This window comes from Nelumbo nucifera, chromosome 4, assembly GCF_055504915.1.
Source record: "Nelumbo nucifera cultivar China Antique chromosome 4, China Antique-T2T, whole genome shotgun sequence".
Taxonomy (NCBI): Eukaryota; Viridiplantae; Streptophyta; class Magnoliopsida; order Proteales; family Nelumbonaceae; genus Nelumbo; species Nelumbo nucifera.
This window is the reverse complement of record NC_142652.1, coordinates 3,086,317-3,102,307: the sequence shown is the minus strand read 5'-3', so window position 1 is coordinate 3,102,307 and position 15,991 is coordinate 3,086,317. Positions and strand designations below refer to the sequence as shown.

Genomic DNA, 15,991 nt, shown 5'->3' with positions numbered 1-15,991 from the left:
ATTTTAGACTAGTTAAGCTGATTGTTTGCCAGTCAATCTGGTAGGTGGGGGACCCATTAATGGGTCACAACTCACAAGAGTGGTTTGAGTTGTGTCCTCCTCAGTCCGCAGACGGTCAGACCCAAACTTTGGACTTGAAAGTTTTCTTTTATCCCGGAGATGCACACGGGTCCCGGGAGAGAGAATAAGAGGGGAAAGGGAAGGTAGTGTGGGTTGTCCCTATTCGGATGGACCGTTGTTGGAAATGGAATGGGACAGATCACATTGCCATTGGAAGAGTAGGGTGTTTGCTCCTCAGTCCTCACGCGGCTGATGATGCCTGAAGCCTGATTCTGATTGTACGCGCATGCGTTCACCGGTTCACGGTCTTGTTAATTGTTATTGTAAATTCCCCCCACCACGGTCCCACCCATTAACCACTACGTTTGGAGTTCGGACCAAAGACATAAAAAAGTAGAATTGTTGTTGTTGAGACTTAAGAGATGTTAACCCTAGCGCCGTGCCCGTGCTACCACCATGTTCTGATGTTCATGTCCATGTGATTGTAATATTAGGGTGTGTGGAGTCTGTGGACACGCATGAAAAGCAAAGTTTTTTTTTAATGGAAAAGGTGGGCACAAGGGATAGATAGAGATAGGCGAGACTCGAGATATAGCCACTCTCACTTCCAACAACACAAATAAACTAGCACCAGCCTTTTATTTTTAGTTTTTTACATTTGAGCTCTGAACTGAACTGAACTATTTTCGGTGATTGAGAGAGAGAGAGAGGATGTAGAGGGGGCATGGAGTGAAACCGAGGGTAATGATTACTAGGCTGCAGGCCTTACAAGCTCGAAACACGTGCCATTGTATTTGGAGATTTAAAAACCAAGAGGAGCCGAGTCACTCTTCTGTCTTCTCTGACTCTGTTGATGCTGTGGGCTTGTGGCTGGGGAGTGGGGACTGGACTGGACTGGACTGGAGTGGAGGGTAATTGCGAGTTGCGACTACTGCACTGCCACTGTGGACTCTCAGTGGCTCACCCAAAAGGCGATTGCTGAAGATTCAACCACTAGCGTCACGGGATGGGACCCAATGCCGTCTCAGTTTGGGAATTGGGACCTCCCCCTCCCCCTCCCCCTCCCCCTCTTTTTCTCTTTTCCATTTTGTCTCCACTAGACGGGTGGGCCCAAGAGTCATTGCTAAAAGGAATGTTCCACGTGAGTAAGTCATGCCACGCGTGACTAAAATGTTCTTCCGTTTGAAATCATTCCCTTCTTGACGACTTGACCCAATCATCGCTTTCACGGTGTCCGCCGGGTTTGAAACAGAGTGAGAGTGAGAGTGAGGGACACTGAGACATGCTCCATTCCTTCCTTCCAAACGTTTAAGCCTTCAATCAAATTCAAACCTACCTATATTCTGCGGTTCTGCCTTTCAAGTTCCTACTTCCTGATTTTACCCAAAATGAAACCTCTTACATATTATTTTAGTATTTCACTAGGCTTCCTTTTATTTACAACACAAGCTTCATTTGCACCGGTGTAGATGGATGGGAGTGAATATGGGCTGTATAAATTTTGGTTTACTTTTTCTTCATATTAAATTTTGTTTTATTTGTTTGTGCCAAGTAAAATGAATGATGTATTCTTACTTTATATATAAAAGAATGGAAGCGGCATGAATGTTATTTGCTTATTTCCTCATTTTACATAACCAATGTTTTCGAATTGCCATTGACCCTGATGGTCAGACCATTTAGACCAAAAATTGTTTAAGCAATTGGTTCTGTTTTACCCCAAACCAGGTCATTGGCAAAAAATTATTGAATTGGTAAATGACTTATTGACCCGGGTAATCGAATCATCGACCCGTTTGACATTTTTTTTGGTTATTTTTTTTTTAATTTTTTATCAGAATGGGCCGGCTGTTTGAACAAGACGGTCAAACCGTCAATCTAAAAACCAGTGGCCAGAACGACTCCAATTCCGGATCAGTTTTTAAAACATTATATATAACAAAGAATTAATGTATTAGGAGATAAAATACAAAAATTGAACTGAATACAAAATTTGTATCTAATTTAGATTTGCATAGAACCAAAGTAAATGGTTGTTCTTTTTTGCCTTTTTAAGCTTGTTATTTTTTTAATACACTTGAAAAGATCAGATGAAATATAATGGAGATGTGGGGTATTGATTCTTGTACTTCTTGCATGCTAAGCAAGCGCTCTACCATCTGTGCTACATCTAATGGAGTTAACTATGGTTGTTGGGGGCCAACTGCTGTTGAGAGTGTTTTTAGGCCGACATGATTATCAATTCATGCCCATATCTATGATTATGGTTAAAAAGAAATAGGGAGCAATTACTATTTTACCTCACTCTACGGTAACATAGCATTCTCAAAAATGTTCTCAACAGCACAGGTTGTTGGCCCCCAATAGCCAAAAGTTTTTCCCATCTAATGGATTAAGCTTATTGTTGTTAAGTATTTTCCAATATGGGGAGACTTTTTTTTTTTTTCCTTCTTGCACAATGTTTTAAAAATCGATTCAGAAATGGAACTGTTTTAGGCATTGTTTTTCTGGGTCAATGGTTCAGCCGTCCAGTTTAAATGGATGACTCATTCCAATTAAAAAAAATAGAATAAAAAGTCGACCTAAAATCATTATCCAGGTTGAATGGATGGACAGTTCAATCATCTAGGTCAGCAGATTATTGACCAAGTCAACATTTTTTTACCAAAATACGGGTTAAGGGTAAAATGGAACCAATTGATTGAACGGTTTTTGGACCGAACGGTCTGACAGTCCAGGTCTCCTTTTCAAATTATAACCTTCCCAAACGTTGTCATTTAAAAATGGGTCCCTCATTTGTCACAAATCACATGAGTCCCACACCAAAATTTAATTGGAAAAGTATAGATAGGCGTAATGTAGATTTCTAAATCCCACTGCAAATCTATAAACATTCAAAATGTCAAATATCCACACTCTATGCGCCAATGGCGGCCCATAAATTAGCATCAATTCTGAGGTGGCACCTACCCAATTCTGACCCGTCATTCTCCCAAATCTAATTTATGTTGTAAGATGTAAAATATATGATGCAAGAGGTACACAACTGCTAAAAAATAAATGATTGTGTACCTTGATAAAATGAAATTTGTCTCTCTTAAGTATTCGTACTAACTACTAACGAATACTAAAACAATACAAAAAAAAAAAAAAAAACTAATACAAAGATTATTAAGTATTTAGGTCCTGAACCAAATGATACGACCTAATAATTTAGGCCCATGAAATAGAACAACTGGAAAGCGCATTTTTCTGCCCAAATCAAGTCTTGTTTCAGTACCAGTTTGCTGAGTAAAAAGCCAAAAAAAAAAAGGATTCCTCCCAGTACTATTGCTTTAGGTCCAGTCCCAACATATAAGAGTGTCCCATCTTCTTTTTAACCCCTCTCTCACCAGGGAAATACCATTTGAAGTTTTCAACGAAACAAACTGTTCTTTGCTGGGGGGTCAGGGATTTTGCATATAGCTCTATCCAATAACATCATTCTATTCAAATAAATAATTTTCCTCTTAAATCATGGGTAAGAGTGGGGCTTGGTGCGGATGGAGGGGGGCAAAAATAAGAGACAAATGGGGTATCTGCGATGGCCTCTTTCTAAACGAAAACAAGTGGGAAAACTCTGTTGATAAAGTTAATGGGCTTTTTCTGAAAATAATAATTGAAAAAACCCCATCATGAAAAGAATGGTGAAAGAGGAGGTGGGGTTGCAAAAGTTGAACCTTTGCTTCCATCGCAAGACTCCAAATTTATGAAAAAGCCTACTTTGGGCTTCGATGTCTTCAAACCCAAAATAATTAGTTCTATCTTAATTAAATATAACTTGATGAAGTGGTCGTCTCACATGCATTCTCACTTTGTATGTATGTGTGCAATGAGAAAACAACAATAAGACTACAAGAGTGGACAACAATAGGACTACACAGGAGTGGGCATTCAGCATTGGAGGCGTGCATTGCAGATATATATATATATATATATGGACAATTTGTATTTGGTAGCTGGTAGGAAAACCATCAAAAGGTGGACCCCCAGGAGTTGTAGTTCCCAACAAAAGTAAGGAAATCAAAACCCAAGAAATGGGGATGTCGGAGAATAATAGTGTCTCATTTGCTAGCCTAACACCAAGAGTAGTTGGTTGCTTGTTGGTTCATGAAATGGAAGTTGCTTTGCCAGTTGCCGCTTCCCAATTTTAGGGATTAATTCCTTGAGCAGCTAGCACAGCTGTGAAAGTCTGAACTTAATATTGGTTTTTTTATGGCATCTGAATTACTTGCGGCTGCGGGTCTCTCCTCTCACAGTCTCACAGTCTCACTCCCATCAAACCCACCGCTCATTGGTGGTTAACAGGCAACAGCCATTCTATCTAATTCAGGCAGAAGAGAATTTCGCTGGTTTCCCAGGAGCAGTGCAGAAGCAGAATTGCAGGGTGAAGAACATCACCATTGGTCATTTCTGAAACCCAATTTGATCTGATGCTTCATGCTTCTCTCTCTCTTTCTATCTGTTGTTCAATCACGTTGAAGCAGAAGCTACTCCAAGTGGGTCCCGTCAAAAATTTAAAAATAAATGAAGCTCCATCCCGTGCTGTCTGGCATTATCTCCTTTTTTTTTTTACTTGGCTGATATTGCCAAGTCTGCATCTGAAAAGGAAGGAAGAATGGCCTACTCTCTACATTTTATTTGTCCTAAGATGAAGCTCTTTCTTGTGTCATGTGCACTGTACCCTTCTTCACTGTTGCCTTGCTCAGTAGTCTCAGGAGGAGGGAGGCCTCAGAGACGCCAAAGATCCTGGATTGGGGTTTGAGTTCTCGCTCATTAGATCAAACTTTCAAACTGTGTTACCTCTCGTAAGGATTAACCAAACCCGTGTAGCTAGAAAAATAGCAGTGGCAATAACGTGATTGCATGGAAGAATGGGGTTTCTTGTGAAACGGCATAACGTTCGTTCGGGCCTATGAAATCATAACTTCTGTTAAAACTTTAAAAAGACCAGCTGTGGTGAGTGCTGACAACACGAAGACAGTGAAAGGGACGAATTTGAAAACTCGGGAAACTTTTGTGAGAAAAAAAGGGAGGAGGATTGTCAATTTCGGTATGGCGTTTGCATGTGAATTTTGATGTGAGCATGTCAAGGGAATTAGTATTAGTACCTTTTTTTTTTCTACTGGTTATTTTGGTAATTAATCACCTCCTTGCTTTTAAATATTTGGTGTTCCTCCTCAATCCTCACGAAGAACAGACCTCCACTTTTTCTTGTTTGCTTGCTGTTTGTTTGTTTATTCATCCATCGTTATCCTAATCGGCTAATCCTAATCCATCTCTATCAAATCCAAATGCAAATGAGAATTCTGCTTCGAGTTTCAGGGAAAAGCAGGCAGCGAATTTGAGACATACGTCGATTTAGAATGTAGACAATTACAAAGTGTTGTGACCATCTTAGGGACCATGACACCAACAATGTTTTTTTTTTTTTAATTAAATACTATAATCATTATTTGTCTAGTCTAGTTATTTAAACGCAACGGCTAGGAAATGGGTGGATGCAAATCCCACAAATTGGGCGGGTAATTAATTACACATAATTGCTTTCCTTTTTTACTTAATTACCCTTGATTTCAGAGATTATCAGGACAGTATACAGTACTTCATGTGCCCACGTGGCCAATAGAAGAATCTACAAATATCATTAAAAATATTAGGAAAATGATTTTTTTTTTTTTTTACTGTCTCATTCACTGTTGGGATATGATACCACTCTGCTGATTACGCTCTTGGGATTGAATCTGTTCTGGTTTCTTCTTGCAACCTTTTACAAATAGAAGTTGAAAATCAAACACTCCCCCAACTCCATAAACATTAACTCTTAGTCACTCCCACACCGGTAGCGGATTGGATTTTGAGAATTCAAATTCTCCATCCAAAAAAAAAAAATCTGCTCCGTCAAGGCAGGTAGAGATGGGTACCACCAAATAGACATCCCTAAATTTAATATGAGATATGGGTGGGGCCTATTCTTGTACATACTTCATACCGGGCTTTTGCTTAAGGGGACATGCTAGAGAATAAATAACAATTGAAGTACCTCACTTCACTTAACAAAGGAAAGAAAATGTACAGACCACAAAGGATGGATATCCTATCACTCTTAAAAATTTATACTTTGATGCATATATTTATATTGTTTATGTAAATGTTTATCCGACCCCTTAATGTGGGATCATCTCATTGGTTCTTGGAAACACTCTTCTAGTTGAAACTGGATTTTAATACTCTATTTATTTTGTAAGAAAAATATACTCACCTCAAAATGAATTTCTTCTTTATAAAAAGTTGAAACCTAAACCGGACAAACCTATACTTGCCACCAAATTAATCCTCTTTTCGGGTATCAAAACAAGAGTCATCTTGAGTGGGCAGTTGCAACTTACAAAGGAAATTCTATATAATGCAAGACCCATTTTTCCCTGTAACCTCAGCAAACAGAAAGATAATCAGATAATTGGTAAAGAAATCAATTTAGATTCTCCAAAGTTCAAACAACTGTTAAAAACAATTTTCAGAACAAACCTGTAAAATCAATTTCTGGTTTTCATGGGGTGGTCTTTTTCTTGGCAAGGAAATGTGTGCCTGGTGTCAGGTTCTCAAGTGGGGACGACTGTACAAAAAGAACTAACTTTTTTCCAAAATGCCTTCTGTTATCTAGGGACTTTCCCCTCAGGTAGGGAGCAAAACGATCTTTGGTGGACCATACTTTCAGATCCCACATTTTGTTTCAATTTACATATATTAGATTAGATGATACCTCTGCCATGTATTCCTCATTCAATGTATTAACTATTAAGGGCAAAGAAAGATCAAAGATGGCTTCAACCTCAATATTAAGAAAGCACTTTCTTTTTATTTCACAGTGGTCAAGCAAGGAAAAAACAAAGTAAAATTCCTGCCGAGTAGATAAAGGAATAAAAGAGCTAACAGGAAAAACTTTTCTTTTAAATGCAAACAGGAAAAAAGAAGTTCCAAAATGGGTTGTTCTTGAATAATCACAGTGGATTTTATGAAAATAACAATGGATAAATGCTTTAGAAAGAAATTACGGTCACAGAATGCATTTTTTCCTCGTTCAATTTAATGCAGTCTGCCATTGCTTAACAATACATAGTGTGTAGGTGCATTTATGAAATTGGAAAAGAAGAGTTGGGTCTGTACATGGAGATCATCAAAGCATAATTACTCAAAGTATGGTCTGTTCTGACTATAGTCATTCAATCACACTTTTATTTTTCAACCAGAGAAGATCAGAAGGTGTATTTTTCTTTTATTTCTAGACTAGAGATATATAAATCTACTCCTTTGTCATTTTCATTCATTTTAAGGAGAAAGGAAAGTAACTTGTACAAAGCAACTTTCCATGGAACAAAGATTTTTTTTTTTTTTTTTGTGGGTTCTTACTGGTTAAAACAAAACTAAAAGCCACTGAGCTGCAATTTCTGGTAAGAAATTTTGGTTTTAAAAGTTGCTCAGGATTCCATTACTCCCCCATCATTTTCAAAGCACTCTACCCTATACTGACTCAGCCAAGTCAGCGGAGACCTAACACACTGTGTGAAATGTCAATTGTTTGTGAGCCTCCTGCACCTCTTTCATGTCCATCCTTCAAGCCTGTGTGAAAAATAAAGTTGAAATAAACAAATAATAAAAAAGAGACAGAAGTTTCTGTTTATTTAATGCCCCCTCACTCAGCAACAACAACTTATAGCTGCCTCAGCTTCTCTCACCCTCTACCTGTCTCCCTACCGATCTTCTTCCGTCCTGGAATCATGAATTCTCCATCTTGGAATGCCATTGCCGCTCTTACAACTCTGTTTCAGCTGTGCCTTTTCTTGGAGATTTCAGCCTCTCTATCTCCTTCTGATAAAATTATTGCTTTACCCGGTCAACCCCAAGTCGGTTTCCAGCAGTTCTCAGGCTATGTTACTGTGGACGAAAAGAAAGAAAGAGCTCTATTCTACTACTTTGTTGAAGCAGAAATAGATCCGTCTTCGAAGCCTCTGGTTCTTTGGCTAAACGGAGGTCTGCAGCTCCATCTCATTCTCTCAAATGGGTTTTCTGGGTACAAATGAAGTGCAAAGAGAAATGTAGGATGCAGACAAAGAGAGAAAAGGAAAGAATTTGGTGTTCTGTCCATTCTGAATTGTTTGATTTCCTTTTTGCAGGGCCTGGTTGTTCTTCTCTTGGAGTTGGGGCATTCTCCGAAAATGGACCTTTTAGACCAAGTGGAGAGGTTTTGGTCAGAAATGAGTATAGTTGGAATTCAGGTACCATGTTCCTCCAAATGTTGTTCTGTTCAATTTCTTGTTCCTCCAAATGTTGTTCTGTTCAATTTCTTGTTTTCTTTCTTGAGTATTAATGGATGATTGCATCACCCAGCTGTTTTTTTTTGTATATTTCTCTGTTTTGCAGAAGCAAATATGCTATACCTAGAGACACCCGTAGGAGTTGGGTTCTCTTATTCAACCGATACCTCCTCCTATGTCGCTGTCGACGATAAGATAACAGGCATGTCTCAGAAGTTTCAGTAATTTCTAGAAAACAAGGGGACAAAAAAAAAACAGAAATTTTCCTAATCCAGATCAGCTACTATGCTGATTCCAAGACATGGGTTCTGTGCAAGTATCAAATTCTTCAGTGTTCTGAAACTGTTTTTGCATTTGCTTTCTTAAGCCAGGGATAATCTCGTGTTCTTGCAACGGTGGTTTCTCAAGTTTCCACAGTATAAGCACAGGGATCTGTTCATAACTGGGGAAAGCTACGCAGGTATTTTGTTGCCTCAAAACAACTACCATCTCCAGTGACTGCAACAAGCACGAAAGATACAATTTTTAAGGCTTTCTGTTTATTTCCAGGCCATTATATTCCACAACTCGCAGATCTCATGATTCAATTCAACAAGAAGGAAAAGTTGTTCAACCTGAAAGGAATTGCTGTGAGTATTGTATTATAACGTTGAAAAGTTAAATATTCTCTTCATAAATTATTTGAATATTATTTTTAATTTCACATGATTCATGTGGTTATATCAGTTGACAATTGGAGAATTCGTCCTCGTTTTCCCTCTTTATTTAGAAATGATTTTTCCAGATTTTTTTTTAGTTTGTCTTTTTCTATGTTATTTGCTTGAGCTTTAACTGAAGTTTCTTCCGTTGCAGCTGGGAAATCCAGTTCTGGAATTTGCTACCGATTTCAATTCGAGAGCTGAGTTCTTCTGGTCTCATGGGTTGATATCAGATTCCACATACAGACTTTTCACCTCTGCTTGTAACTATTCTCGGTATGTGAGCGAATATTACAGGGGGTCTGTTTCTTCTGTTTGCTCAAAGGTGATGAACCAGGTGAGTAAAGAAACCAGTAGATTTGTGGACAAGTATGATGTTACGCTTGACGTCTGCATTTCGTCCGTGCTCTCGCAATCCAAGGTTCTTAGTCCCCAGGTGAGCTTTGAATCCATGGTTTTCGTTTTTCCTATTACTAATATTAATTACCTCTCTTTAATCCACTTCTGTTCTTTTGACTCAACCTTTCACCTCTCTTTTCTATTTTCTTTTCCTTGTTTAATCTGACAGCAAGTTACAGAGAGGATTGATGTCTGTGTTGAGGATGAAACGGTGAATTACTTAAACAGGAGGGATGTGCAGAAAGCTCTCCATGCCCGTCTTGTAGGAGTCCGCAGATGGGCTGTTTGCAGCAAGTACTTTTCTTGACTCTTTCCATTAAAGAAAGAAAATGAATTAAAAAGTCGTTTATGCTTTAGGTTGTGTGTGTGTGTGTGTATGTGGTTGAAATTGCAACCATCCCATAGGTACAGACATAACTGAACCATTTTGATGACAGCTTGGTAGTCTCATGGCTGTACCATAACCAAATTGGCCAATTTAATGGTCATAATCAGCGCAGAATGATATCACTCTTGCACTTTCCTGTCACAGAGGAGGGGTTGTGGTTAATGGTCTGCATGGTTTTTTTTTTTTTCTGTTGAGTTTACCAAAAGAAAGATTTAATTGGTTCTGCATAGAATTTTTTCAGAGGGTGGGGGCTGAGGTTCAGTATCTGTTGTTGATTTGTCTATTGTGCTGATGGCCAATGATAGTATGCTGGACTGTTGACTGTAAGTTCAGTGGCCATGCAACATCTGAAAACTGATCCATCCATTAGTTGTGATATCAGAATGATGCTTCTGGGGAGTGGGGACTATACTGTGCCCAAGAAGACTGGTTGTGGTTGATAGCTTGAAGTGTAGGACTCACAGAGGACATGTTCCTCTGTTGACAAGTTTTTCCTTTTGTTTGCCAAGACTTGGACCAAAAGAAAATAAAGTATTTGTTTCTCAGAGAAATTTCTCATAGAAAATCTCTCTCTCTCTCTCTCTCTCTCTTTGAGGAAAGGAGCACTACTTTCACTATTGACTTATTTTTCCTTTTTCGTTTTTGAACTGATGGCTGCTACAGTATCCTGAACTATGAGCTGCTTAACCTGGAGATACCAACAATCTCTATTGTAGGCTCACTTGTTAAGGCTGGAATTCCAGTGTTGGTTTACAGGTAAACGTAGGCTTGAAGCCTCTTCATGATCTTGGGAGGATTAAGAGAAAGTTTTGTTCTGAGTAGACATTAAAGTAATGATAGTGAATATTATTGATTGCAGTGGAGATCAAGATTCTGTTATCCCACTGACTGGAAGCCGGACTTTGGTACATGGACTGGCAAAGGACCTTGGACTGAATACAACAGTACCTTACAGAGTTTGGTTCGCAGGGCAGCAGGTAACTCTTTTTTATGAGCACTAACGAAATTCAGAAACTTTGCAAAATAAAAAGAAAAAAAAAATCTTTGACTTTTTTTTTTATTTTTTTATTTTTCTCTTTGAGTGAAAGAAGTCTAACTCTCTAACATCATTGTATCAAAAAATTGAGATACAAGAAGATTCTTGTTTGTGATCAAATAGTTATATTTTGTAGGAATTTTCTCTTAAAAGGATTGACTTATTAATTGAGATTTTCTGCCTTTTTTTTTCCTTTTTTCCAGGTTGGTGGATGGACACAAGTATATGGGAATGTCCTCTCATTTGCCACCATTAGAGGTGCTTCGCATGAAGCTCCTTTCTCTCAGCCAGAGAGATCACTTGTGCTATTCAAGTCCTTTCTTGAAGGCAGGCCTCTACCTGAAGTATTCTGATCTAATGATCATCAGTTAATAAAAATAGGGTTGAAGTTGTAAGTATCGTTTTCCGTAGCACTTAATAAGGATTAATAAATGCAGTGAAAGAAAGAAATTGTATCAGTTGGTCCCTTGGGTGTCATTCTCAGTGTTCTGCAACTTTTAGTAAAGAGGAATTTTGTAAAGATGCAAAGAGAATTTTCAATTTGGAGGTCATTGTTCAAACTTTCTAGTTTTTAAGTTAACCAGATCGATAATCTTTTTACTTTTTGGGGGGTTTTCTGTTAACTCTTTTAGGTTTCAATGAGCCCTACCTAGAGAGAAAGTTAACCAGGTCTTTGTACAAACAGATATCTCTGTTCAAGCTTTTTTACATAAGAAATTGCTCTGCATCCAGTAAAATATGTTAGTAGAATTCTGGTTTTCTGGTTAATGAAATATCTAAGAGAGGTAATCAATGCATAGATTGGAGTCTTTACTGGGTGCGTTGATAAATATGCAAGTAGTGTTTTATTAGAAACTCTGAGCATTAATGCTTAAGATAAATGATTTGGGATCTATTGGGCACACAATGGCGCATATCATGGGTTACACAACCAATCACGATTAGACACGCCAGAATTCCAGAGAAGCTTTCTAAGAAAAAGTTGCAGAAATCAAGTAAGATGAAGAAGAATGTATTATCACATGGAATATCATTCCAGAAGATGTTTGGTATCGTGGTGATTGTAGAAACTTCAATCTGATGATTCTGTATATAATGGACACTCTTCATGAAAATACGGTTGTCTGCTCAGCATTTTTATACAAGTGGACAACTGGGCATAACCAAAATTGCTCATCATGCAAAGACACTAATGTGATGCAAACACTCTTCTAGACTTTCATGTCACAAAACACCATCCATTATGACTGACGCTAAAGAGGCGTTTTTGCTTTTCTTGTTTTTAAAGCATGTCACATCAAGGAAAAAGTTCAGTCACTTAAAGATTTTGGCCCCTTTGTCCAATGTGGCAACGAGAGGATTCCATTTATGAAAGCCATCAGTACTTCTGCACCAATCCACCTTCAGTGCTTCTTTAAGGTTCTTCTGTTTGTAGTGAATTTCATTTGCACTATTACAAATGTATGAATATGCAAAATGAGAATTCTAATCCACTTTTGCTTTACTTTGTTGCTGATTTTACTTCATCTAAACTGCAAAGTGCAAACAAATAAATTAAGGTAGGAATGGAAATAAAAAAAAAAAAAAAAAAATTGCATTCAAATCATTTGCACCCATACTTGCTGCAAATAAATCAGCCTTAATATTATCCATGAGTACCCCCGCCAACCTTTTTTCCATGGTACATTATATCAGCAACATGACGTTTCCATATGGTGAAACTACCCAAGTTCAATGAGAATGCAAGAGTCACGCAGGCATATGGACCATTTGTGTCCAATCCTTTTCTACCCTCTGTTGGTACTTTGTATTGGACAAACCCTTACACCAACTTCTGGTTACAAACTTTGAAACGAAATTGCATCATCAAATTTGACATACCCCAGAATTCAATGTTGTCAAGATTTTCCTTTTTCTTTTTAATGAAATGAGCTTCATCAATCATTATCATCATATGAGCCATATATCAACTATATGACGTCAACTACATGAATCCTGCTTTGCCATTTAGTTTAGTTTAGTATCATGTCAAAAAAAGGATTCATAACTGATGGTGCGCAATCTGGCCGGTCTTAGCTGTCAATGACCTTGCCTCTGAACTGAACAGCAGGGAACCTGAAACGGAAAAGATGAGGAAGTTCCGGGGGGAAGCCGGTGTAAAGGCTCCGAAGCTCAAGTTAGAATCCTTCAAAGGCAAGATAAAACCAGATAGCGCAAAGTTTGCATACCCTGTTCTTGGGGGGTGGAGAGCCTTTTATAACCACCTCGCGCACTCACTCCTAGGCTTCTGTCAGGTCGGGTATGATTACTTCCGTGCTTCTGCTAGTTCGGGTATCATCACCTCTGCTGGGGCAGAACCGCCATTGCTCTTTTTGTCGGAGTCGTCTCTGTAACTAGAGATGGCGGTGGCAGGTGACGGCGGCAGGTGGTCGTTGAAGTGTGGCTGTCAAGCGTCAGATCCCAAGTCAGTCAGGTGCGCCGCCCCTGGATATGGACTCCTTCGGTGTCAAGTACGGTGTGGTTTGTCTAGTTCGGTGTTCTGGAGGCTAAGTGCTGGAGCGGTGTGCGAGGCGAAGTCTTGAGTTCGGATAGGGGAGTGTCCCGAACTGCCATGAGGCGGGCCAGTTCGGGTCACTGCTTTGTGTGGCTCGGGGTCAAAGGGAGAGTTCGGGCTCCTCGTAGGGAGTTTGAGCTCTTAGTAGGGAGGTCGGGCTCCTCGTAGGGAGTTCGGACTCCTCGAAGGGAGTTCGGTCTCCTCGAGGGGAGTTTGGACTACTGGAAGGGAGTTCGGTCTCCTCGAGGGGAGTTTGGACTGCTGGTTTCTTCCTTTTGGTGTTTGTACCCTGGGTACGTTGCTTTAAGTGCCGAGCTACTTGTTTTTTGCCACGTGGCGTGATTGCGAGGTCGGGCCAAATCTTCCTTCATCAATAACCAAGGTTCAAAATTTCATCAGGTATTGATTGATACGTATCGTTCCAGCAAGTTTTCAGCATGGTATATGGTATCAAATTGAATGTGCCATATTTATTCATCGTATCGTGCCCATATCATACCCGTTGTTGAGTATCAGTGCGTTTCGGCACTGTATTGGTCGATACGCTATCGATACGGTAGCGTATCGGCCGATACAATACAATTTTACTATGGCGGAAATGCAAATAAAACTCCCTTCGAAAGAGGGTTTCTAAACACATTTCAGAAGCTCTCTTTCTTTTCCAAACCCTTCAAAAAGCTTTTTAACCTTTTTAAAGACTCAAATCTTGTAAAAATTTGCCAAAACATCTATAAATTTGCAAGATTCAACAAGTTTTTCAAGGTTGTGAAAAAAGGAGTGAAACTAAATATGTTTTTTCAAATTTCTTTTACATTTTCAGCCAATGTTAGAAAAGATAAGGGGAAAGAAAGTGGTTTGCCCCCTACCCCTTCCGCTTCGACAAGACCCCCCTTTTAACAACTATTAAGCATTTTTATTTTTCTTAATATAAAAGTTTTTTATTAAAGATAAAGAAAAAAAATGAAATCCCCCCTTCCTCCTTCCTCCTCTTAAGGAAGCTTACGCCTCTTACACTCTGAACTATGCTTCACGCCTCTAGGTGGTGGAATGCCTCTGTGTTTTAAAACATTGATATTTTTTTATTTTTAGAATAAAATATGCAAAATAATTATTTCATCTATTATATCCATAAATTCATTCAATTTTTTGTTATATATTTACTTTTCTTAATTTTAATTTAATTTTTAGAATAAAACATGCAAAATAATTATTTGAATAAAAATAAATAATTATTTAGCTTTTAGAAAATTAGAATAAAACATGCAAAATAATTACTTGATCTATTATGTCCATAATTAGATAGTATGTTTCTATCCCCAACTTCATGTTTATTGATAATAATATGTTTTTCATAAAACCCACTAAAATGTGTTATTTTTATGCATAAATAACTCATTTATGTCTTATATTTAGTGATATTGATGTTTATTTATGATTTATTACAGTATTTATAGCATTTCCATGTGTTTCCATGCGTATCTTAATTTTTAGTCCGTATCTATGCATATCCAAGGCGTATCCCAATACATCTCTTAAATTTGCCTTTCCAATAGGCATAGTGTTTCCAATACTTTGAACCTTGTTCATAACCATAAGAAATACAACCTTCCTTTACCTTCCTTTATCTGAGTTTGGGACTAGTGGTGTTAGACAAGGTCACATTGGAAGAATTAAATGAGCTTTATCAATCACCCCTCTTAAATGTTAGTTCCCCTCCACTTTGATGCTTCATCAGATAAATAACTCTTGGGCATTCTTCAATCTATCATTTTCCACCACTATAAGCACCTCTCTCTATTTGTTTGTACTTTGGAGAGTGCAACTTCATTTGCAAGTACAAATGCATGAGAGTGCAAATTTTAATTTATTTTTGCTTTTGACTTGATCTGCAATGCAAACAAAAAGTAAAACCCCAAAGTCTTGCAGTACTCAACTCATTTTCATCTCATATTTTTGCACTAAACAAATGAAACTGCATTCCAAACAAATATGGCCTCAGAATACCCCATGCTTCAGCTGTTCGGTTCCTCCACGCACAAGTAGATCCAAAGCTTCTATGAAATTTATGATAAGGTAACACCACACACAGGGTGTAGCAGCTCTGCCATTATTGTGAGTTCCACCAAATGAGATCTAATATGCACTCATCGTTGAGCAGGAGTGCAGGACGATATAGCTTTGTTCTCTCTATCCGCATTCCGTAAGTGGATGGAGTGGCAAATTTATCACACTACCAAATTCATCCACAAAGTTGTCAGTTATGAAAAAGAAGGAAAGAAAAGTCTCAAAAAAATGAGGTCGGAGTCTGGGTTTGTGTTCATTGAATCGAGCAAACTGTCGACTGTATAAATTGCCGGTTCGTTAGTTAGGTACGTGGTTCTGTTTGCCTTTTTTGCTACTTGGGAATTAGAATGAAAACATTAAATCCTCAGGATGGTTAGATAATCTGGGCACGCAAACGCCGCTTTCACCCGAGTCCCTTCTGTAGAGCTTCTGAGTTAT

General features: G+C 38.4%; 1 protein-coding gene across 2 annotated transcripts; it reads left to right on the top strand.

The window, feature by feature from the left end:
* Window positions 1–7,430: 7,430 nt before the first annotated feature.
* LOC104591835 (serine carboxypeptidase-like 45) lies at window positions 7,431–11,535 on the top strand. Of its 2 annotated transcripts, none has more exons than XM_010250886.2 (10): window positions 7,431–8,130; window positions 8,274–8,375; window positions 8,521–8,616; window positions 8,782–8,874; window positions 8,964–9,043; window positions 9,267–9,548; window positions 9,681–9,805; window positions 10,563–10,655; window positions 10,759–10,876; window positions 11,139–11,535. In XM_010250886.2, the coding sequence occupies exons 1-10, from the start codon at window positions 7,785–7,787 to the stop codon at window positions 11,286–11,288; spliced, it is 1,485 nt and encodes a 494-aa protein (XP_010249188.1). In that variant the 5' UTR covers window positions 7,431–7,784; the 3' UTR covers window positions 11,289–11,535. The 2 variants fall into 2 exon arrangements, with proteins under 2 accessions (XP_010249188.1, XP_088760294.1); XM_088904168.1 differs by having other exon boundaries at window positions 8,521–8,620; window positions 8,786–8,874.
* The last annotated feature ends 4,456 nt before the right edge of the window (window positions 11,536–15,991 follow it).

Excerpts from the sequence above, each read along its gene's own strand:
- LOC104591835 (XM_010250886.2), top strand. The coding sequence starts at position 7,785 with ATGCCCCCTCACTCAGCAACAACAACTTATAGCTGCCTCAGCTTCTCT. Across the intron at positions 8,617-8,781 it reads TGTCGACGATAAGATAACAG|CCAGGGATAATCTCGTGTTC; the intron begins GCATGTCTCAGA and ends TGCTTTCTTAAG. Across the intron at positions 10,656-10,758 it reads ATTCCAGTGTTGGTTTACAG|TGGAGATCAAGATTCTGTTA; the intron begins GTAAACGTAGGC and ends TATTGATTGCAG.